Raw genomic sequence first — 15,298 nt, 5'->3', positions numbered from 1 at the left:
GACTCAGAATCTTTCCTTTTATTATTTTCAACAGCACCACCATGTGGTAGGAGTCACACCTCAACATCAAAACACAAATCGAGACTGGGTAATTAAAGGAAGTTTACTATATTTTGTCTCCAGGTTACGCGTGTATACGGTTTAAAAATTATCTCGGAATTTTTTGATTACTAAACGGTTAATGATTCACAGTTAAAACAGTCAGAGGGTCCTTTTGTAAACTTGCTTGCAGACTTGATCCTCACAGGTAAGTTCCTGAAAAAGATTGAATCCCCATCATAAGATGTACATTTGAATCATTAATTAATCAAAACGTGCACGTAGGAATGATAATTATTCCATCCAGAGGTGCAAGTCATCATTTTGGAGGTTTTTTTATTTATTTATTTTTAAGATCAAAATGTTTTTTTTTTTAATTTTATACATTAATGGAGAAAAAGTTAAATATTTTCAAGATTAAAGTTGTAATTTTATGGGAAAGAAGTTGCTGATTTTTCAAGCTAGAAAGGTAATTCTTCGAGAATAAAGTCATGTATTTTTTAGGAAAACATTTTCAGGAAAATCAGAAATAACTCGTACATTTTGATCACATAATATTCAGAATGTTATGAGAATAGTTTTACATATTAAAAACAATAGTTGCTGAGAAAATAAATTTCCAAATTAAAGTGTTACAAGAATAAAATAGAATGTTTTCAAAAAAGAAACAGAATTTCCATGATGTCCCGTGGTTTTACAGCGTCAAATATTTGAAAAAAAAATATCTTTGTATCTCTAGAATTTTTACAAGTTTACAACTTGTCTTTTTCGTACACTTGCATAACAACAAGAGGACTGTGTCCCGGATGTGCTGAACAGTAAATTGTGACAGGATGTTATTTTTATAGTTTTGAAATCATACCAAATGAAGTTCATTTCCCTGAATCCAGTGAGTCCAGCCTCTGTTCCCTTTTTCCCCTCGCTGAACACACACAAGCTTGTCATTTTGCCAGTTGACCACACTCTAAAAAAAGGGAACAAATTGCGATTGCGTGAAATCAAAATGTAATGTTAGCCCTTCTGTTGTATAAACGGATGATGAAATCCGTATGCATGTGTTAAGAGGATCAAATAAGTTTTGACTTTGTGAAGTTAAGCTAATAAAGTTTTTGTCACGTGGTGCCTCATCACATTTTGCTGCCATGCTCCGCCCACGAACTAGGTGGGAAAACTCACAGTTTACATTTTTTAGTGCTGTCTAGAATTTGTTTTTCAAATCGGACAAAATCTTTAGGTCATTGAAGGACGCATCAAAATGGCCACTTCAAACCTAAATTGTAGACTTCCAGTTTCTTTTCAAGCATGCTTTCGTGAGACTATTTTGTCTACCTCCCAAATTCCGCTTTTCAAAATGAAACTATATTAACGGGCTGAATTTCAGCGCAGGGTTATCTTGTCTTTTGTTATGGCGAGTCTCCACATTTTTCATCCAGGCTCCACCCACACGCTATAACAAAAGCACAAATTGTTGGCTGTTTAGTCTCACTGATCTGTCTAGTTTACATAGTTCAAATGTGGAAGATATTGGGACAAACTCTCAAGGGCAAGTTCATCTCTGAACAACCATGACAGTAATATGGCAGTTTTAAACCAAAATGAGAATTACTGTCTGTCAGGAAATGGTTTTGGACTTTTTGGTGCGTTTACTTGTAATAGATCAAAAACCTGGATGTTACTATGTGAAACTGGCTTCAGGGGCTTAATTTTCAAATGGTTAACACCATTGTGACTTTATTTTACCTGGCATATGCGGTTATCCATTCCCTTCGTCTCCTCTTTGTACTCCTCCCCAACATTAAACGCAATTTCATAATTTCTGAAGGTCGTGAGGGTCCTGATGGTGAATCGATTCCCGTCATGCTTGATCACTTTCTGAGGCTTCAGCAAGGCCGCCACTTTGCGGGTTGCGAAATCTATGCCTGCGGGAAAACAGAGGATGTGGTCCATAGCATTGGAATCAATTTTACACCAAAAATGTTTACAATGTGAACCACTTTTTGATTCCATAAAAAAATAAGAAATCAAAACAGAACACATGGCATTTATATATAGTTGATGTTTACTGCAATCACTCACTCAGATGTATTTTGGTGACTATTGGAAAATACAAATTAGTAGCAACATAATGTTCAACAGCAACCTAACATGATAAGTAGCAGTTCTAAATGCTTACCAAGAGCACTCGTGTATCCCTCAAAGTTGACGTTGCTGACCATGTCCCATGTCCCGGTGTAGTTGACCATCATCTCGGACGTTCTTGTGGCTCCACAATCAGAAGTGTGTGGATTTTTCAACAGCTCCGGGTTGGTATTGTATGTTTCAATGTGTGTCAATATAGGCCAGAGGTGGTCGCACCGGCGGGGTGGAACGGGACCTTTTACACATATTAGTCAACACAGCTCTTCCGGTTGAGGGGATTGTCCTTGCAGAAGAAGTGGTCTTTACAGTGCGCCTCCATGGCTAAGGGTCAGCCGGGCGCAAATCCAAAGGCTCCATCTTTAAAATAAAATTCACCAAGCAGAACATGAGCTCCAACAACCCTCTTTGTGAGGTGATTTGTAACACAAATTTCACATTTGGGGAAACTGACTTCAGGGGCTGAATTTTGGAGTTATTAAGGTTTGATGTTTAATGGCCAGTCATCAACCGACGCTTCCGTGTTCCACAGATGCACCAAAAAGAAAAAGAAAGATCAGATTCTTTATAATTTAGTGTCACACAAATGTGTTCTATGTGTGGTTGAAGTTGGATATAAAGATAATCTTTGGAGAATATTCAAAATGAGATGAAAATGACCCGCTTTAAAACAAAATGGAAGACTTTCTGTGCTTTTTCAGGAACAGCTTCTTGAGACTTTTGCCGGTCTACCCATGATGGACACACCTACCAAATTCCATGTTGCTAAGTGAAGCTAGCGTCGGAAGGATTGTATTTCTTGAGTGCAACGCAATACTCCCCGCGTTCACATTATTGGCAACTGCTGTTAAGCTCGCATCTGATGCAATGTTTCTCTACTTGCTGATCCTGGTAGCGTACCGCAGTAGCAGATGGATGGCCAGGAATCAGAGGCTCAAGTTGTATGTGCACTTTTGATTGACCCCTCCACCCCCTCAAAAAAAAATAAATAATCAACCTGTTTTTAAATGTGTTTCTTTCGACAGCCAAATTGTCAATGCGGTGTTCATGGCCTTGGTGTTGGTCCCGCAGCTGTACGTCATAGCAAGGTAGCTCAACAATTTGAAGCCCTTTGCCAAAGATTCATATTAAAATTGTGTCTCTTTGATTGAAAAGGCCCACGTCGGTAAGATACTGCAGGCAGCCATTATTGAACAACCTGACCGCTTCTATCGGCCTCTCCCTTGTTGCCTCAGGTAAATTACATTACTGTATTGCTGAACGTCTAAAAGTCCAACCCAAAAAAACACTACATTAACAACCATACAAGTCACATTTTGTAATGTTCAACAGAAATAATTGTGTGATTACGCTAGAATAAAGTAAAACTACTCATCATTTGAGAGGAAACAAAAAGGTTTTGCTGAGAAATACTCCCACCTGCGGGATGTTTTAGGTACTGCTGGAATTAAAAGTCATTTCTCAAGTGACATTTTTGTCCGTCCTTGTGATTCCATGAAACGTCAGTCGCTTTCCAAGACCTGGTCCAAATGAATACGCATACACCAAGAACACACAGACTACACGGATGTTGTTCTTGTCTGCTGGCTTAAATCAAGGATGCACTGGTTGGTGACATGCGAAGAATTGGTTGAGAAAATATCCCAGGATGCATTGCGTGCTGCGATCAGAGTGGCAAATACGAGAGGACTCATGTTTTTAAGCTTTTCACCCCATTTTATTTTCGTATAGAAATAATTTTATATTTTTCTAATAAATGTATTATAAACGAGTGGACCCCCCCGCCCCCCCAAAAAAAAACAAATTCATAAAATCCTTCCACGGTTCCATCTTCATTGGAGTCAAAGCGTTAATCACTTTCGTAGCATTAAAGATAAGCACTCATAGATGAGTTTTTTTTTTTTTTTTTAACTCTAGTCACATGGTTAACTAGCAATATAAATCTTTGTGTTCTTTGGAAATACACTTTTTGAGACCAGGGTTACAAAAAAAAAACTTCTGCATCCTTGATACTGAGAAACGGCTAAAGTTTCAACTTCTATGGTCACTTTAATTCCCGTCATTAGCCCGTAAGCTACCCGCTACAGTAGATGCACCTGTTAAAAATGCACAATTTTCAAAACAATTTTCTTCATTTGTGAGCGAAGCAGGATACTTAAAAACACTCCCAACTGTCTTTGCAGGTTTTTCGGTGGTCTTTACGCTCATAGAGCAAATCCCTCTGGGCTTGTGGGCGTCCTGTCACACATTCGGACTGCTATCCTTCGGGCACGGGGTGTGTTGTGTCATATTGACGCTCACCGCGGCCACATGCGTAAGAAACATTTCTCAAACTTGATCTGTGGAGCATTTATCCATCCATTTTCTACATCGCTTGACTTCATTTGTGTTGTGAGCGGGAGGTGCAGCCTATCCCAGCTGAATTTGGGCAAAAGGAACAGGGTCCAACCTGGATTGGTTACCGGACAATTGCAGGGCACACATTGATTGATTTCCCTTTGTACTTCTGCAGGCCACAACTACACCTGAGTTGTACCACATGTCTCTTTTCATTACGGTGGCATCCATTTTGAGCACAGGTAAACAGCACGCTGCCATTTACATTTATACAGATAATTGGGTTTAGATTGAGCAGTTTTGCTTTCTTCTGATCAAAGTGAAAGATTATCATGAGCGATTAACCTTTGATCTGGGGTGTGTTCAGTGTTTTCTTTTTCCTCCCTACCCAATTTCAGAAAACAATCGCGACCAACAAATGTGAACGTCAACCTTAAATAAAATACTTCCCAATTCAAATCCTTGTGTGTTCAACATCAAATTCGACCAAGCCACAGATTCCGTCACTGGGACGTGAAGTTAAACAATTGGACCGATAAATGGCGTACATGTATATAATCAGCTGTAAATTTCCTTTTCCTGTGATCAAAATAATGTATAAAGGCTCACTTATCACATGTCTAAAAGATGATCCTGAGTGATTATCCTGATAAGGGGTGTGTGAGTTTTTTGCATGGAAACTCGAAAACCGCAAATGTTAACCCTATGTGAAGATATCGTGTTTGTGTTTTGCCGTGTTTGTCATCTGGAGTACACCACACACGATCAGAGCAGTAAGCACACGCAGTGACTTTTTTTTTTCCCTTTGTCATGTGTGGGGTCACATTTTTAAAATTTGGTCAAGATGTTTAAAAATGTGCATGCATTTACCCTTGGTAAGCATTTATGTTCTTTTATAACACCCACTTGTTTTTTAGGTGTGTTGGCAGTCAAAGGCGGACTGTGGCTGACAAAAAGGCAGCAACAATGAGCAATAAAACCAGTCCAGCTGTCTCACATTGACATTGGATAGTGCTCATATTAACAATTCATGCTGTTTCCATGCCGCCGGCAAGCCGGTAACTCAAAACTATGGGAATGAAAGAAGAGAAAGTGAGTTAATCCGGCTCACGTTTTAATGCTTAGCTTCATACAAAGCAGGTGTTTCCTTTTGCAGATCCTTGACATTTGTTTCCTGTTGTAACCGGTCAGAGGAAGCTGTTGAAAATGTAACACATTTGACCCAAATATAATTAACAGGTGATAAAAGGCCAGCAGTTGTTTAAAACAAAAATCATCAAGTTGCAGAAATGTACCTCTGAAAATTTCAATTTGAAAATCAGGTAGAGGAAGTCACACTCTGAATGCACATGTAATGGGACACAACTTTACACTTTGGGGAAATGTTCCAGCAAACGGATCAGTTAGGCTCGGTAACACATTATTTTAACTTACTGTAAAGAGGAACTGCAAATACAGCTTGAAGTCAATTAAAAAAAAAAAAGAAAAAAAAAGTTTCACCACATTTTTAATTTTTCCGTCGCATGCTAAAATCTATTATTGCTTCAGTTGAAATAATTTTTCTGTCTTAACCTGAGATCTGATGTTACCGCAGTGGATCAAATAAATAATGAACTAAATATATGTGCCTACTGTTTGATTGATCGCAGAGATGTGCCGTATTGTCATTTCACTTTTATAGCTTCGGAGCAGTCACGCAAAGAGGCACATTTGCACTGAAGGCCAGAGGGAAGAGGATCAGTTGTGTCTGGATTTCAACTCTATGGCACAATTCCAGTTTGTTTTCTCAAGTTTCACAAATGGGATATGCGTCACATGTGGAGAAAGATAAAATTCTGCACAGACTCAGGCCACTTCCAAATATGGCTGAAAATCAATTTGGGAATCTCTTCATAGGGCGGTTTGATTATAAAAAAAATATTAATCATGATTATTTCAGTAATAATTAAAATCACGATTATGCAAAAGATTATTTTTTGGGGGGGGGACAAAATGTTTTTTTAATGTAAACAATATTACGACAAGTCAAATTCTTTGTAACACTATAATTTTGAGTATGGTTTCCTTGCATAAAGAAATATTGTATCCATTGGAATTGACTTGCTGTACACTTAAAAATTGCCATGGAAATTGTGTAAAATAAACACACACATACTTTTATAATATATAAGGGTGTTTCTTTTTACAATTATGCCAATTTGTAATCGTTGAGTACACTATCTTAATGGTAATTGAATTTCAAATAATTGCACAGCCCTGTCTGTGCATGTGGTGGTTTCATGTGGTTGGATACGTGTCTCTTGGAATGTAAATGGAAATAAGAATTGGGCACTTGGAACTGCCGTGTAAATCCAGCAAGAAAGAATATAATAAAATAATTTGCCTGGAAATGTTCTGTCTTGGGAGATAGCTAAATCACATCCAATTCCCACAAAGGGAAATTGTTCGGAAAGGGCAGACTTTTAAGCCATATGTACGCTTCTGCTGAGGCTCGAATCCATGCATGTATGTTGTACATATTGCATATTCCGTGAATCTTCACCAACTTCCATATGTGAACTCACCTATGCATGGATATTTCTGTAAAAATAAAATTATTCACTGAAAAACGCACCTATCCTCGTATCTACATGCTCTTTAACTTCCAAAGGATGTCATCCAAACGCGATGTTGCAAACTAGTAACTCAGAATTCAGAGGCCCATTTTTTTTTTAAATGAAATGATCTGTAATCCAAATATTTTGAAGGGTATGAATGTTCTAAATTTGGAATGGGATCATAGTTGGGCGTGGCAGGGGGTGCCCATGTCCGGTCCTCGAGAGCCCCTAACCAGCCTGTTCCTTCTTCCGACACACCTGATTCAAATGATCAGCTTCTCAAAGCTTGCTGATGAGTTGATCATTTTAATTGGGTGTGTTGGAGAAGGGAGACATCGAACAAAAAAAGGCTGGATAGGGGCTCTTGAGAACCAGACTTGGGCACACCTGGTCTACAGCAAAAAAAGTGATTGATAATTCCCAAAAAGTGTTTAAAATGACTGATACTAATACTGTAAATTAAACCGTAAATATATCACAAACTGTGGTCGCAAAACATTTTTAATTTCCATCTTACTATATCACCTTTAAAAAGATGATTTGATTTTGGGGAAAAATGCACTGGAAGTATGCATATACATACTACAGAGACTCTCTTAACTTCCACTGACAACTGAGGCAAAACTTAGCTCTTGCCTGACATAAGAAGCTCTTCTATAAGTGGTGATGTATCACTTTGACAACGCTTCCTTGTCGTGGCTTTGACATCATCTTAAGGCATCTTAGGGCGTTGGGGAAAGAGCACAAAAATACAAATAGCTGAAGAGAGGTTGCACAGAAAAAGGTGTTTGTTAACGCTGAAGAGCAAATTAGTGGGGGTTCACTGTAATCTGGGGAAATGTAAACGTTTCGAGGGGGAAGTGCTATTTACTGGAATTGGTCCCTAATGGTGAGACTTTCACAGTGCCTGAATTGTAGGTAGACTATCGTGATCCCTAACCTAAAAGTGCGTCATAGTCCATGTACCAGGCGAGGGTGCCATTCGTGGGTTTCACCCCAGTGATGGGCCATTTGTTTGGCTCGTCCTTGACACGGCTCAGCTGGGTGACGAGCTCGTGTTTGCCCTTGCCCATCACCAGCAAAGCCACCTTGTGGGCTCGGTTGATAGCGCTCAATGTGAGGCTCATGCGCCTGTGTGGCTTGATGGGACTCTCGGTGAGGACCACCAGGCCATTGTCGTCGTTGGCCGTTTTGGCGCCAGGGAAGAGAGAGGCCGTGTGTCCGTCGTGGCCGACTCCCAGGAGTACAAAGTGGAATCTGGAGCCATTGACATATCTGCTGATATCTTCCTGATATAGCAGCGCCGCGGTGTCCTCCTCCACGCACAAACGATGCTTGAACTGCACCGGCATTGGGTGGATGTTGTAATAGGGGATGCGCACGTGCTGCAAAATGTGCTGGTGGATGATGTGGAAGTTAGATTCCGGGTCAGTCAGAGGCACGCAGCGCTCGTCCACCATCCAGAAATGGGTGTCGCTCCAGGGGAAAGAGAAGTGGTGCAGAGCCAGTCTGTGGAAGAGCGCAATGGGTGTAGACCCACCAGAGAGGGCCAGGTGAAAAACGCCGCTCTGACGGATGGCCGCCTCTGCCGCTTCCTGGATGTCGGCAGCTAGACGCTCCACCAGCTCCTCAGCCCAGGCAGACACCATGTCGGCGCCACGGTACTTGCCTTGCATGACTAGGAAACTCCTTGCTGACTCAACTCCTAACTGGTCCGGCCCGAGAAGTACCACATCATTTTTGTAGGTAATCTCCTTCCCTTTCAAATGGATGTCCAGCAGGTTGCCATTGTCGGCCCCTCCCGGATAGACACGGGGAAACGAGCTGGCTAAGCTCTCAAGCAACGGGGTCCACAGGTCCCAAGATGCAAGGAGAGTTTCGGTACTGATAAAACTATTTTTGTGTCCAGCAAAAATGTGAGAAATTAATTCTGTATAAGCTTCCTGCTGCACTTTTGGAGTTTGGACATAGTAGTCAGACAGAGGCGACCCCAGGACATTAACATTTGCATGATCCATCACATCCTTCCACTCGCCCTCCGCCACAGAAGGCTTAAAGAGATTCTTTGAAACGAGAATGGCTGGGTATTGAAGGCTACCATGTCCAAAGTAGAAAATAATCTCTTTGGACTTGCAATGAATGCTGTGCTGAAGACAGAACATATCGTTCTTGAAGAGAACTCGTGCATATCCCACTCGTTCGTCCAACATCTTCCCTGATATTAGAAGGATGGGCACCCCGTCATACTGGGCCGTATCCATGTGCGCCAGCACAGCTTCAACACAAAAAGACAAATGAAAAAGTCAACCAAAAAGAAAAAAGTAAAGTCAGTATTTTTCATCAAAACATCTGCAATTCTGACCTGCAAATGTTGGCGTGATGCTGATGTGGTCTTTGGTCTTATTGAGCTCCTCCTGAACCTCGGCTTGGTATGCTTGGTACTGGCCGACCACTGCCTGATTCTTGCCCAAGGGCAGCAAAGAACTGAAGAGCTGCAGCTTGTTTTGGAGGAGCTCCTTGCTGTCAGTGAGATTGGCAGGAAGCCGCATGGTCAGGAGAGCCATGACCTCCGTCAAGTGGTTCTGGATTACATCTCGGATCACGCCATACTCGTCATAGAAGGAAATCCGACCTATGAGGAAACAATGACAAGGACACAAGAAGAATGCGGTGGAGGATTGAAAGTGTGCTTTTGGGATGTGAGTGGAAACATGAGTATTTGTAGAAAAGCCATGCAAGTATGGACAGACCATCAAACTACAAAGAGATGTACAAATTGAAAACAAAACCCAGAACTCTTTATTGTGATGCAGATGTTCTCAACACTTTTGCAACTCTGATAATGGTGGTTTATTACCTTGTACATCCAGAGTCTCTTTCAGTACAATCTCAATTCTCTCAATATGGTGCTTGTTCCAGATGGGATCCAGGAACTTCTTGTTTTCTACTCTAAACGGAAGGATCTTTGAGACTACCTGATGTATGGCAAAAAAAGAAAAAGCAGCCAATCAAACACAAAATACTTGAATAATATTTACACGGTTGTCCTCACCTGCTTTCCCAAGTAGTGGTCAATTCTGTACATTTCTTCATCGCGCAAGGCCTTCCCAAGTTGAGCCGCAAGCACCTGAGCACTTCTCATGTCGTGTCCGAAAGGTTTCTCCAGAACCACTCGGAGCCATGCCGCCTCTTTAACAGGCCTGCAGCCAGTATTGATTTTATCTGCAATATCTGCGTATGCAAATGCCGGCACGGAGAGATAGAATAGTCGTCCGGCCTCAGTTAGCCCTTCCTCCCGAATCTGCCGCTCAATTTGCTGAGCCAAGTCCCGGTAATCATCAAGGCTCTTGAGTTGCCGATACTGCGCGAGTCGCAAGAACTGCTCCTTGAGCACTGCGCAGCGCTCATCAGAGACATCCTTCGGGCACGTCACCGCCTTCAGGATACCAAAGAATATCGGCATGGCCTTGTCTGCCGACGACAATCCACCGGCGTAGAAGGAGAAAGTGTTCCTACTGCTGACCTGCTTCAAGTACAACTGGAAGAAGCCCTGCCAGAGGTACTTCTTTGCCAAGTCCCCTGTGCCCCCAAGTACCACAATGGAAACATGGCCGCGACTTTGTTTCTCCTCACCATGTCCTCCACTGGCACACAGAGAGAGCAGAACCAGAAGCATAGTCGCATACATGCTGTGGGGTTAAAGTGTCCACACCCTGGATGGAAACAGAGAAACAGGTTTATTTATTTATTTATTTATTTTATCATCTTTAAGACACTGCCATAAGTTGTATGGTTCTTGAGAAGGTTTACTGCGAGGTAGAACTCGGTTAATGCTAACAGTATAGCTTGTTAAGTGCTCTTTTTCAGAAAAAAGTCATTAACACAATGCCTTAAGAATATTTGACTATTTTCGATACATCTCTGGAAAGGCAAAAATAAGGGGTAAATACTTGTTTAAGATTAAAAACATGAAAGAACATTGCTAAATCAGAAATGCTTTGTTACAAAGGAAAGAATATTTACCTGTTTGAAAATCCACAAAATTATCTGACACATTGGCAGTTGGAATGAAAATCTGTGGACGGCTTTTGGGAGTGACTTCCAACTGTTTGTGAAATGCGCTATATAAATAAAATTGGATTGTATTGTTTGCAATAGCACCCTATCGACATCGGTGAATATCATTAAGCAGTTAAAAATAACCAAACTAGAGTAGCGCAACACCGATCAGAAAAGAGCAGCTTTCATTATGTCTAGCCTGGAAGCAGTCATCATCAAATACAAATACAATAGTCAATGAAACATCAGTTTATTTCCTTGCGATGATGTAGATAGCGGCAGCATGATAGCTTTGTGGTCATTGCGTTACAGTTATGTGGAGGATGCATGTTCTCCTCATTTTCACTTGAGTATTTTTCTCCCACATACCAAAATAATGCATGTTTGGTTTACTGAAGACTAAAGTGTCCGTAGGTGTTCATGTGAATGGTTGTTTGTCTACGTGCCATGTAGTGACTGCGACCGGTCCAGGGTGTACCCCACTGCCCACACACGGAATCTCTGCATTTTATCCTAGCCCTGCTCTATTATGTAAAGCACCTTGAGATAACAGCTGATGCGATTTGGCGAAATAAATAAAAATAACTCCACAGCAAACTGAAACTCTAGATACAAAGTGACTTGGTCCAAACACAGACTACAACAAAAAGTGTATGAAAACATGAAGAAGGGTACATGCACACTTCCCCAGCTTTACAAATGTCAATAATCAATGTCAATCAAAATTCAACAAGGATATTACAAAATGAAATAGAACTTACCCAAAATTCTGAATCTGTGTTTAAAAAGGAGAGTGAAATGCTCTACTGCGAGTTGTGAAAGTCAAATTGAAAGTTAGCACTTGTGTTGTGCGGTCATGAGTGTGGGACACCAGCCAGTGGGATTTGTCCTGGTGGGAACTTTGTATTTTGCTCAGGGGCACTGGCCTCTCATGCTACAATAGTACCGCTGTCCAAAGTAGACAAGAAAAGTTCAACAACCCTGCTGATATCCAAGATGATAAAGTATTGGGCAAAATGGGAAAAGACAACATTCCAGTAAAACCATGAAATGTCGCTGCATTGGGGAAAAAAATCTTTAACTATTACGTTAACAGCATTTATTTATTGTGCATCACATTTGGATATAGCTCGAATAATTTTTTCCACAGCGAATCCTCAAAATAATCAAATGTTAATGGCATGCTAAACCCATATTAGCTGGCTTACTCCCAAAACTTTGCCAAATCACCATCATTGATTTAACGAGGACACCTTCCAATTGGCACTTATTTGGGAAGAAAGTCGGATTTTGTCAAAGTATGAGCCTGCAATGTATCCAAAATTATACACGATGATAATGTATAAACCAAAACGGCCAACTTCATGTTATATTTTGTGTATAGGTCCTTCAGACTTTTTCATGCGTCACGTTACGATAGATGTCGACAGAATTTCATGTGAATTGGTGAAACTGATACCGTGAGCTATTTTTTTTCCCCTTAACTTTGTAGGTAGAGCTACAGAGTGACTGTTTAGGGGTCTGGTTTGGGAACCCTAAAACTCATACTGTATTTTCACCATCATATACACACTATTATTAGAGATGGATAAATAATCAAGAAGGCATTAACAAGCAACGTTACCCCTTAGTCAGAACAGACGGCAAGCTTGCATTTTATTAGACACAATACACATGACGTGATTCAGATTGTATGCAGTTTACGGTGATAAAAACAAAGAGCAAAAGGCCAGCTCGACAGCGACATATTTGATATTCTGATTCAACAGTTAAATTGAAAGGGGTGCTTTTCAAATATTCAATGATTATAACAAACTGTTCTGCTCATGCAGAACTTGCACGCAAATTTGGCTGACGTCATCACCGCTATAGGGAACTCAGCCAAACAGTGGTCTCTGTAGTTCCTTTTACACAGCGTTTGTTTGTACTACTGAATTCCGCTCATTTTTCCAAAAGAGTTCATGTGCACAGATAAATAAGCAAATTAACATACTTGCATCTAAAGACACTGTGCTCATTCAGGACCTCACTAGATCTTATATGGAGGCATGTGATGCCGTATCAATGACGGGGCCAGCCCCATTCCGGCGTAGAAAACCATCTGTCATGCTGCATTATATTAAGGCCCGTCGAGCCCTCACACTTGTCAGATGGAAGATGTTGTCATGATAGAGCAACTAAGATTGAGTCTATATATCAATATGATGGCATTAAAATACTTATCTATACACCAATTATATAAAAAAAAAAGTGAGAAATGTAATATTATTGACAATGATGACTTATAATGCACACAATATGTACGGTCTATGAAACTGTAGTTTTGTGTAGAGTCTTCTTACTAAGTTGGCAGTACCACAGACACAAGTTGTAGTTTCTGCTTTCTACCTCGCTTTAGTCCTACGTGCAAAGTACCGCATATTTTACTTTTTAGTTTAACCTCTTGGTCTCTGTGAGAGCGAGACAGACTGTAAGTGGGCCAGATGCATCCCCTGGGTGTACTTTGCCCACGTCTGGTGTAGTACAGGGTTGTGCTGCAACAAGCCGGGCAGCACTGATGTGTACTTGAAGACATGCAGCGTAATTAGGATCAAGAAAAAAAAGGGAGAGCCTCTCGTAATAGTCTTCCCCACTGAGCAGAAACAACATATTTCTGTGAGTGTATTTGCACGGGCTCTGTTTAAATGTGTTGCTGCACAATGTGTGTTCAGAATGAATAAGACAACAGACTTTAATTAAACGAAATACTATGGTTTGGGTGAACATTTGGGGGTTTACAAAAACAATGTTTAATTCTATATTGTTTTATATATCAGTTTTATAGTAGCTGGCAGTGACAAAAAGATTAAGGTAAGCAGGCTCCCCTTTCATTTTGGAGAACGGCAAAGCAAGTCTTTCCTGAGAATGATGTTTTACAATAACTATGGATAAATACACAAATGCTTTTTTTAAATTCCATTTTGTTTTAATAACTGTAATGTGTGTTACATTTTAATGTGTTGAAAGTGTTTGAGAGACTAAAACTGATTTTAAAAAAGTTTTTTTATTTGGTCTAAAACTCTAAATCGTTGTTCCCCACTTGAGGCTGTGACCCCCCCCCCCGTCAAAATGCCAGTTTCATGCAAAACCCTTACCTCGGTTGCTGTATAATTAATACATTTTACCGAATATGAGCCAGATGTGGAACACTCCAACTACTGCATTTTCCTGATAACCTGCTTCTCTTTTTATCCTGCAGTGAACGTGCTAACTTTATGCTTCTTTTTTCCATTTCAAGCTATAACGGAGCCTTTGAACTTGACTTGAATGACACCACAATCAAAGACAAACTGTACGACAAGACTGAAATTAATAAAAGTCATGAAAGCGATGACTTATCTACTTATAGTTAAAGTGGCGTCGAAGTTGGACATGGTTGATTACACCTGCGAGCTGTCAAACTCCACTTCCGCGTTGACGTAATAGCTTTCGCAGACGTGTGTCGTGGATTTTGTGGTATGGGGGCGGGGAGAGAGCAAATGTCCCAAAATCGAATATAAAACACACACAGTTGACTAATAAAATAATTAAAAGATACTCAAACGTACCCGAATGCCATTTCGTGTCAACGTTTGTGAACATGAGTCGTATACTTCCGGCTCTGGTCACGTGACATCATAGCTCTGATGCTGCTGACTGTCCTAATCCCCCCAAAACAAACGATTATTTTTTTCAGACTGCCAGCCTAGTTAGAATACATATACCGTCATTCGCGTTATCTTTTAATAATTATTATCATTATTATTAAAGTATCCTCTTTATTCACGTCATCCAGTGAGCCCCAGATATGGAAACATGTGACTCGAAATGCTACGTTGTCGTCACGAAGTAGGTTTCAAGCGTACACAAAATACCAATTATTTTTATCCTGGACAGTTGGCAAAGCAAATAAAATTGAGTGTGTATTCTCTGTTGCATTTTCTGACAAAGGCGTGCTCCATTCGATTACCAGGACGCCTAAATTGTAAATGGGACGAAAAGTACGTAGTATTTTGTGTGCACGGTATGCCTTTTCGCGGCCATAGGTTAGTATATTGTGGCGTGATATAATAATTTCTGGCCACAAAGTATCCCTTTTGTGCTATATGTGC

The 15,298-nt window shown here is 40.5% G+C and overlaps 3 protein-coding genes across 5 annotated transcripts; 1 reads left to right on the top strand and 2 right to left on the bottom strand.

Moving 5' to 3' along the window:
• Window positions 1–3: 3 nt before the first annotated feature.
• Window positions 4–2,400, bottom strand: rbp7b (retinol binding protein 7b, cellular). The gene is made up of 4 exons (XM_088310021.1): window positions 2,213–2,400; window positions 1,780–1,958; window positions 902–1,003; window positions 4–255 (listed from the first exon to the last, which is right to left on the bottom strand). The coding sequence occupies exons 1-4, from the start codon at window positions 2,283–2,285 to the stop codon at window positions 202–204; spliced, it is 408 nt and encodes a 135-aa protein (XP_088166147.1). The 5' UTR covers window positions 2,286–2,400; the 3' UTR covers window positions 4–201.
• On the top strand, window positions 2,179–6,005 carry LOC148327649 (uncharacterized). Its single transcript, XM_088310024.1, has 7 exons — window positions 2,179–2,342; window positions 2,877–3,116; window positions 3,201–3,263; window positions 3,331–3,410; window positions 4,359–4,489; window positions 4,688–4,754; window positions 5,430–6,005. Exons 2-7 carry the CDS (start codon window positions 2,935–2,937, stop codon window positions 5,480–5,482), a joined length of 576 nt encoding a protein of 191 aa, XP_088166150.1. The 5' UTR covers window positions 2,179–2,342; window positions 2,877–2,934; the 3' UTR covers window positions 5,483–6,005.
• h6pd (hexose-6-phosphate dehydrogenase (glucose 1-dehydrogenase)) lies at window positions 5,614–14,849 on the bottom strand. 3 transcript variants are annotated; one of them, XM_088310014.1, is made up of 5 exons: window positions 14,756–14,849; window positions 10,162–10,822; window positions 9,967–10,084; window positions 9,472–9,741; window positions 5,614–9,384 (listed from the first exon to the last, which is right to left on the bottom strand). In XM_088310014.1, the coding sequence occupies exons 2-5, from the start codon at window positions 10,795–10,797 to the stop codon at window positions 8,045–8,047; spliced, it is 2,364 nt and encodes a 787-aa protein (XP_088166140.1). In that variant the 5' UTR covers window positions 10,798–10,822; window positions 14,756–14,849; the 3' UTR covers window positions 5,614–8,044. The 3 variants fall into 3 exon arrangements, with proteins under 3 accessions (XP_088166140.1, XP_088166142.1, XP_088166141.1); XM_088310016.1 differs by lacking the exon at window positions 14,756–14,849 and adding an exon at window positions 14,303–14,697; XM_088310015.1 differs by lacking the exon at window positions 14,756–14,849 and adding an exon at window positions 11,930–14,206.
• Between the last annotated feature and the right edge of the window lie 449 nt (window positions 14,850–15,298).

Source organism: Idiotropiscis lumnitzeri, chromosome 11, assembly GCF_059441095.1.
Source record: "Idiotropiscis lumnitzeri isolate Australia: NSW breed Sydney's pygmy pipehorse chromosome 11, RoL_Ilum_1.0, whole genome shotgun sequence".
Taxonomy (NCBI): Eukaryota; Metazoa; Chordata; class Actinopteri; order Syngnathiformes; family Syngnathidae; genus Idiotropiscis; species Idiotropiscis lumnitzeri.
Note: the sequence above shows the minus strand (reverse complement) of the source record. Positions and strands in the feature narration are given on the sequence as shown.

Bases quoted from the DNA above. Each gene is read 5' to 3' on its own strand.
- rbp7b (XM_088310021.1), bottom strand. From the start codon at position 2,285: ATGATGGTCAACTACACCGGGACATGGGACATGGTCAGCAACGTCAAC. The intron at 1,959-2,212 runs GTAAGCATTTAG...GTTTTCCCGCAG, and splicing joins GGGATACACGAGTGCTCTTG to GCATAGATTTCGCAACCCGC. The intron at 1,004-1,779 runs GTAAAATAAAGT...CCCTTTTTTTAG, and splicing joins TGGATAACCGCATATGCCAG to AGTGTGGTCAACTGGCAAAA.
- LOC148327649 (XM_088310024.1), top strand. From the start codon at position 2,935: ATGTTGCTAAGTGAAGCTAGCGTCGGAAGGATTGTATTTCTTGAGTGC. The intron at 3,264-3,330 runs GTAGCTCAACAA...TTGATTGAAAAG, and splicing joins CAGCTGTACGTCATAGCAAG to GCCCACGTCGGTAAGATACT. The intron at 3,411-4,358 runs GTAAATTACATT...CTGTCTTTGCAG, and splicing joins CCTCTCCCTTGTTGCCTCAG to GTTTTTCGGTGGTCTTTACG.
- h6pd (XM_088310014.1), bottom strand. From the start codon at position 10,797: ATGTATGCGACTATGCTTCTGGTTCTGCTCTCTCTGTGTGCCAGTGGA. The intron at 10,085-10,161 runs GTGAGGACAACC...GCCATACATCAG, and splicing joins ACCACTACTTGGGAAAGCAG to GTAGTCTCAAAGATCCTTCC. The intron at 9,385-9,471 runs GTCAGAATTGCA...TTTGTGTTGAAG, and splicing joins CATCACGCCAACATTTGCAG to CTGTGCTGGCGCACATGGAT.